General features: G+C 43.3%; 1 protein-coding gene across 1 annotated transcript; it reads right to left on the bottom strand.

The window, feature by feature from the left end:
• Positions 1 to 5427: 5427 nt before the first annotated feature.
• LOC147443636 (uncharacterized) lies at positions 5428 to 7573 on the bottom strand. The gene is made up of 2 exons (XM_086528023.1): positions 6275 to 7573; positions 5428 to 5580 (listed from the first exon to the last, which is right to left on the bottom strand). Exons 1-2 carry the CDS (start codon positions 7571 to 7573, stop codon positions 5428 to 5430), a joined length of 1452 nt encoding a protein of 483 aa, XP_086384149.1.
• Between the last annotated feature and the right edge of the window lie 571 nt (positions 7574 to 8144).

The raw sequence follows: 8144 nt of genomic DNA on the forward strand, positions 1-8144 counted from the left end.
GCGTGATTGACTATATGTTGTTCTCGGAAGTCACTCTAGAATGCATACAAAGCTTTACACTTGGTGAATGGAATCCGAAATCGGATCATAGGATGTTATGTATTGACCTCAAGTGTGGTAAACGGCCCGAGCATGTAGCCTCCAATCATGATGTGAATCATTTGTACCTACGTCTAGACTTCAAACGAGCACTTATATATGCTGATATGGTGGACCAAATGTTAAGCATGATAGAGCATCAAGAGAGCCCAACATTAGAATGCAAGTGGAAAGTTTTCAAAGAAGTAATTTTCTCTTGTGCGAAGGAATGCTTTTCGGTGAAACACATGTCTTGCAAAAGGTCTAAGAAGGGTAGCACCAAGAAGAAATGGTTTGACATGGAATGTAGTCAAGCCTGAAAACACTTGCTAAGATTGGATGCAATCAAAGACAGGGAAGTTTACTTGGAATGTTCACACACATACAAAGCACTTGTTCAAAAGAAGAGGAGAAGGTGGGAAGTCGAAAAACAACTTCTTTTAGCACAAGAGAAAGCACATGCATGTGGCAAGTTTTGGCAAAATCTAAAAGGCGAGCGCGTTGAGAGCTTTGGTGACTTGACTCTTGAGGATATGTATATGCATTGTAAGAATCTCTATGAGCAACCCAATGTTGATAAGATGGAGTGTTGTAGCTCCCTTCCGTTTATGTCTCCCTTCTTTACCATTGAAGATGTATGCCGCGCGCTTGAGAAACTTGCTACTCGTAAGGTAGGTGACCTTCAAGGTGTCAAGGCTGAAAGGATTAAATGGACAAGCAAGAAAACACGATATTGGATATGCGATATGTTTAACCTTGCACTTCAGTATGGCATGCCTCATGATTGGAGTGCAAATTGGATCAAACCTTTGCACAAAGGAGGAGATGTAAACAATGTGAACAACTATCGCACTATAATGGTTGGTTCTTTAATGGCAAAGTTATTTGGATGTATCATGGAGATGAAGATAAGTGAATGGGCTGAAAAGAATGACAAACGTGCGCTTGGCCAAGCAGGTTTTTGAAAGCATCATAGCACTATTGATCACCTTGTCACTCTTCGAGTTCTTATGGAAGCGTCTCGATTGAAAGGAAAAAAGTTGTATTGTTGCTTTGTGGATTTCAAGAAAGCTTTTGACATGGTACCGCGAGGAAATCTTTGGAGACGTATGCAAATCCTTCAAGTGCCGAGAGAATTTATGCATGCAGTCTTTCGCATCTACCAAAAAGTGATATGTCGATTACGTATGGGAGATGGAATTTCAGAATTTTTTGCAAGAACTATTGGTGTCAAACAAGGATGCCCACTTTCCCCAACCCTCTTTGGGCTACTCATTGATGAATTGGAATGCATGGTTCTTGACTTTATGCAGCAAGAAGGCATAGAAGAGGTTAAGATTGGAAATGCGGTGATCATGCTTTTGCTTTATGCCGATGATGTAGTGCTCTTGGCACATACCTTAGAAGATGCACAAAAGCTTATGAGTGTCTTGGAATGCTTTTGCCTACATAGCGGGCTGATCGTAAATGGATCGAAAACCAAGGTTATGCTTGTAAAGACCCTCAATGATGAAAGTCCATGCATTGTATATAACAATGAGAAACTTGAAGTGGTAGATCACTTCAAGTACCTTGGCCTTGAGGTTCCATCCAATCATAAATGGAAGGATTGTGCAATGCGTCGCTTGGAAGCCAGAAAGAGGGCCTATTATGCATTTGAGAACATGTGCAATGCAGGAGAGATCAAGTGTTGGGCTCTCAAAAAGTACCTCTTTGACACATTGGTGACACCAGTGCTTCTTTATGGAGTGGAGGTGTGGGGTGGAAGCATCGGGAAGTCTACTTGGAAAGAGTTTCAGAATGTCCAAAAGCGTTTTCTCACCAACTTTCTCCAAGTCAAGACACAAACACCCTACATGCTCTTACTTCTTGAGTCCGGATTGCTTCCCATTGAGGTCTTGGGCATGCAAAGGGTTGTGGAGTACATGCGTAAGACACAACGTAGCCCTTTGCATCGACTTCCTAGAATCACATATGAAGCAAGTCAAATGGTTCAAAAGACATGCAAGAGCAAAATACTAAGTTCGGGGTGGATGCTTGATATCAAGAAATGGTTTGGAAGATGGGATGCATGTCACTTGGTCAAGGATGCGTCGATCGACTCCCAAGTTAATGAGGCCTTCTTACAACGCCAATGTATCACGGCTTGGGAGAAATCCGGAGGTTCTCGCTTCAGCCATTACACCACACACGTTGCCCCAAACTACAAATCTCTCTTCTTCTCGGAACGAGGTAACCGAACCCATTCCTACATCCTTGAGCCCATCCCGTTGAGTGCGATCCGCACCATTGCCTCCATTTGTCTTAGCTCCCATTCTCTACGCTACGAGACAGGACGTTGGGGCACTGGCGAGGAGTGTCATCGACTTTGCACCTTATGCCCTCGTCAAGTGCGAGAGAGTGAGTACCACACACTACTTGAGTGCTCAGCTTTTGACCACATTAGGTCCTCTTTTCCCCATATATTCAACCATGATCTCTCCCTACATACCTTCCTCTCCCAACCACGATGTGGACTCTCTATTGCGACGCTCATTTCAGCCATTTTTGAGCATCGAGAGTCACTTATGAACTCCACTCACACCACGTGACATGTTCATTTGGTCCCATAGGTCATATTTGACCTCCCAGGATGATAATAGAACTATCTATCTATCTATCTCTCTCTCCCCACATATCAGGTGTGGCTGGATGCTGCCGGAGCATATCTGTCTAGCTCTCCGGTCTCTCTCTCTCTCTCTCTCTCTCTCTCTCTCTCTCTCTCTCTCTCTCTCTCTCTCTCTCTCTCTCTCTCTCTCTCTCTCTCTCTCTCTCTCTCTCTAGTGTTAAATCACTCGTGCGCCTAAGTTTATCCAAGCAGCTAGGTGTCTCGCTCGCTCGCTCTCTCTCTCTCTCTCTCTCTCTCTCTCTCTCTCTCTCTCTCTCTCTCTCTCTCTCTCTCTCTCTCTCTCTCTCTCTCTCTCATATATACCCAAAAGGATGTCGGAACTCACCGGATGTAGCAAAGTTTGACACGTGGCACATGGCAAAGTGTCTTTTGGGAAATTTTGAAATTTAAGGGGTATTTTGGGAATTTCCACAAACTAGAGGGGTATTTTGGTAATTTTCCCTCTCTCTCTCTCTCTCTCTCTCTCTCTCTCTCTCTCTCTCTCTCTCTCTCTCTCTCTCTCTCTCTCTCTCTCTCTCTCTCTCTCTCTCTCTCTCTCTCTCGTGCGCGCGCATACGCAAATGCTACACAGTGCAGCTTGCACATCAGTGTAATTGCATACTAAGGGTACGTAAGGTAGAAGTATGCAAGTTGTGTGGGGTAAAGGGGTATGCGCTATAGGGAGAGGAGGCTTTCTGTGTCTTCTCAATAGTGGCAGATAGTTGACCAACTGAGGCGCATTTTGCGAAGAAAAAGGCAGTGTTGCTACCAGTGTTGATGCCAGCTGTGAGCACCATGGATGCCATATCCACAGAGGCCAAGCTGGTGGCGATGGTAATGCTCAAAGAAGAATGACAGGCGTGGGAGATAAACATACCCTGAAGGTAGATCACGCAGTGGAGAGAGAGAGAGAGAGAGAGAGAGAGAGAGAGAGAGAGAGAGAGAGATTACAGAAGAGCGGCCGAATATGGCATCCTCCCCACCCCAAGCCGATTTTTCTACTACAGGTTCGTGCCAATATTGGTAAAGCTAACTGGGCTCCTTCACAACGTGATCAATAGCAATAGATTTGGAACGTTGCTTGAGAGAGAGAGAGAGAGAGAGAGAGAGAGAGAGAGAGAGAGAGAGCCTGGACGTAGCTTCTTTGGCACGTTAGTTACAATTAACACACACAACAACAGTAGACGTACATGATTCCAAACCGCTTCTTTTTTCTCGAGTCGCGAATACTGACCCTATTCTCTCTCCGCCTCTCTCATGCGCTCACTTGAGTCCTGTGTCAACGGGTTGAGCTGCAGAGAACACTCACCGAAGCAAGGAAAAATTGCCACGTGACCATCTGAATTTCTATCTCCTTCATATGTAGTATAGATGTGACTTGCGTGTTGCTGCGCCCAAGGAAACATTACCTCTATTCTCATAGGGCTATCTTCTCTTCCAAGTGGAACACTATCAATACTCTCTTCCTACATGTATATTCTATCTCATTTCTGTAAGTGATGCATGACACGACCTCTTAATAAATGCTGCAAAGCACTTTTTATACCAAGATTGGGAGCTTCCCATAGACATTATTTTTCATGAGGTGCTAGCCCTTGTTCAACAAACTTAGAAGTGCTCTAATTCTATTGGGGTGGGTGTGTGTATTATATATAAGGAGGGAGGGAGAGAGAGAGAGAGAAAGATTTGATTTGATTTGATTGAATATTAATGTCCACGGGGAGTCAAAATGACCCATGGGACCAAAAAAACCTTGAATACATTTTGTCATCGTGGGTTCCTTCAAGTCGAGGGTGTGTGTTGGAGTTGTTTGGTGTCCTCCTTTTCTTTCTCCCGAAGTAGAGTATGGTGCTCTAAAATCCGGTGGAAGAAAAAGCCTAAAGCCGTAGGTGTGGAAGTGACCTTTGTAAGCAATTCCTTGAAAGTGTGGCAGTTTTGGAGTACTTGTTGTTGAAATTCAGCCCGGATATGTGCGTACGCGGGGCATTCTAGTGTCACATGTGCTTCGTCCTCAATGGCCTGCATAGAACATGTAGTGCATTTTCTTTGGTTTCTGTCCATTTTCAGCCAGCTGCTCGTTTCTATTTTGAGCATGTGAGACCGCATTCGCATCATGGTAATGGCGTGTCTAGCCTTATAAGGCATAGGTGTGCTAATATGAGGCTGAGCTTCCGGTTTGGACACCTTGTAATTGTCCCAGTACTTGGAATTTATGTGCTTGCAATAGTATTCCCATTTAGATCTATGCATAGCGTTTTGCCACTTTTCATGTAGGCATTGTAGAATTGCAATGTCGAATTTCAGCATGTATTCATGTTCTTTCCCTTGCTCAATTTGCATGTCCACATACTCTTGTACATTCCATTTCCCAAACCACTTTTTAGTGTCTTGTATGAGGCTTGAAACAAGGAATTTACTCTTCTTCGTCTTTTGAGGTTTCCCGCCCACGTTCCAAGCAATGTGGGGTGTTCGCGTGGGAGGCATACTAAGCTTGACTTTCATAATGTAGGTGTACACTTGTCTCAAAGCCTTCATTTCTATGGGCCTGCATCCGGTTTCTAATAGAAGAACCGAGTATGGTGTGGTCTTCTTGACTCCCAAATGCCTACATAAGAATTTCTTTTGGATTTTCTCAATTTCATTCCATGTATGGGCTGATATGCTTGCTCCCCAAACTTCTACGCCATACAAAAGAGTTTGCACTACGCATGTTTCAAAGACCATAGCCTTAATTTCCCATCGATGTAATGTATTTTGCTTGCACATGTTTTCAAATTGGTGGTATTTGGCATGTCCGGCATTGATCCAGTTGTGTACACATTGCCCCCACTTATGGTTGGAAGGGATAGAAACACCTAAGTATTTGAAGCTCTCCACCACCCCAATTGCTTGACCATTATACATGAGCATTTGCTGATTTCCTGTTTTGAAGCCCCTATTTGCATGATTTTTGTCTTGTCCACATTAACCGAGAGTTTGGTCTCCGCACAAAAAGCATGTATTGCATCAAGTGACTTTTGTAATGAGGAGATAGTATGTGCAAAGAGCACCACATCATCGGCATAAATGAGGAGAGCAATTACAATGTGTCCAAGGGTCAGGTACTCATCATTCTCTTTCCAATCTTCCAACAAAAACTCTTCTAGCCGGTCAATGTATAGTCCAAAGAGCGTAGGAGACAAGGGGTACCCTTGTTTGACTCCCATGTTTCTTGAGAATATAATCTTGTTGACATCGTACTTGTGCATATAATCTTGCCACGGCATTACGGAGGTGTGTGGGAACTCCAATTCTTTCCATTCTTTGCCATAGCCCGTCTCTTGGTACCATGTCAAAAGCCTTCTTGAAATCCACAAAGCAACAAAACAACGGCTTACTTTTCAGCCGGCTTTCTTCCATAAGAACTCTAAGTGTAATGAGATGGTCAATTGTACTATGTTTGGGTCTAAAACCGGCTTGTGCCTTTGCTCTTTTGTTATTAGCTTCAGCCCAAGAGCTAATGGTTTTCTCAAGGGTGCTCCCCAATAGTTTTGACATACATGAGCTTACCATAATAGTTGGGTAGTTGGTGGGCTGATTTCTTTCTCCATTCTTAAAGAGGGCTTTTACCCAATTTTGTTGCCAATCAATAGGCAGCCCTTGAGCAATGGCTTGATTTAGCAATACATGTATCCATTCTCGGGCTATGGTTCCCGACCATTTCAGCATTTCAGAGCATAGGTGTAAAGTGTCTGGGACTTTGCCATTCTCAAGTTTCTTTATACTTTTATTCACCGCATCGGCGTCCAAGTAGTTTCGTATACATGTTTCCTTTGTGGGCATGGGCATCTCCTTTATTTCCTCATGCACATAAAGCTTTTCCACATATGCATACATGCTTTCGGGGCTGATGTCCCCATAGATCTCATGCTTTCTTCCTTTGATTTTACTCCATTGTCCTTTCGGGTCTTTTTTGAAAAGTGCCACTGCCTCTTGCTCTCTATGTAGCTCAAATTTTCCTCTTTTCTGTCTCTTAAGGGTGGTATATGCTTTGGCTGCTTCACTCCAATCTTCCATACTTTTTTGTGCAAGTCGGAGAGCTTTTTTAGCTTCTTTGCACTCTATGTCAAACCATGAGTTGTGTGGCAGCCCTTTCACCTTCTTCCCTTTTGTGTGATCCTTCTCCATTGTGGCCTCAAGTGCCTCATACATTGCGTGTTTGAAGATATCCCATGTTTGTGTTATATCCGAGGGGATAGGGTTCATGGTAAGAATTTGATCTAAGAGGGTAGCATAGTCCTTCTTCTTTGGCAATTGCATTTTGTAAGACCATGTTTCAGCTTTGATTTCATTCCTCTTTACATGATTAGGCACCTTCAACCATACATGAAGGGGTGTATGATCCGAGTTTGGAGAGATTTCTCCCACCGTAAACTTGCCTATCAAATGGGCAGCCGCATATGTGACTATTACATAATCTATAACACTCATTCCTTTGTTGGATGTGTAGCATGTGTGTGTCCCGGAGTTAGCATATTTTCCCGTTCCATTCAAAGCAATGAGCTGCCATGTAGTCAACATACTAATCAATGCCATTCCTTGAGGATTGACACCTTTATCTTCCGAGCACCTTGCCCATCCAGGTTCAAGAGTGTCGTAATCCTCATGCTTGACTACATTTTCCATGAGATCAACCTTTTGCATTTGCATATTGCCCGTGCGTGCATTTAAGTCCCCTACAATCATGATTTCCCCCTTTTGCACGTATGTTTTGATGTCTTCATAAAGATCTCCGAAAGGGTCATTTTTGTCAATGCCTGAGGTCGTGTAAAAGGGTGATTCCCCCCTTGTGTACGCATCTTCACCCATATGTATCTTTTATGTGCATCCACTTTGCATACCGTGATTATCTCTTGTAGCTCTATATGACTGCCACTGTAACATTTAATGGCCTAATAAATTATGTGTAGCGGAAATTAGCATGAACATAGTGGGCATTTCATTAGAATAGATTCCTAATGAGAATTACAAGAGTGCTTGGGTGGAGAGAGCAACAAAAAGCATAACACCTAGTTAGATAGCATCAACAATACTTTCAAAAGAGAGAGAAATTAAGCTATTGACAACAGTTGAGGACCGGATTTGCATGGAGCCGGTCCCCCCTCCAAAAGGCTTTGTATTATGGTTTCTCCCATCAAGAGAGACATTGTACAATACAATTCTTTGTGTTCCTTCAAGACTAGCTAGTGCAATGAAGATGGAAGCTTCATGCACTAAGCAAAACACTTAATCAAACACAACTTGAATTATCCCCGTTCTCAGACCCAAGACCTCACACACCTTCGAAGATGGTGAGAGCTAGCAGGGTATGAGAGTAGATTGAGAGGAAGAAGGAGTATCTTACGAGAAAGATGTACATCTCCTCACATAATCACTCATA

Source organism: Adiantum capillus-veneris, chromosome 13, assembly GCF_014529385.1.
Source record: "Adiantum capillus-veneris isolate H3 chromosome 13, ASM1452938v2, whole genome shotgun sequence".
NCBI classification, from domain to species: Eukaryota; Viridiplantae; Streptophyta; class Polypodiopsida; order Polypodiales; family Pteridaceae; genus Adiantum; species Adiantum capillus-veneris.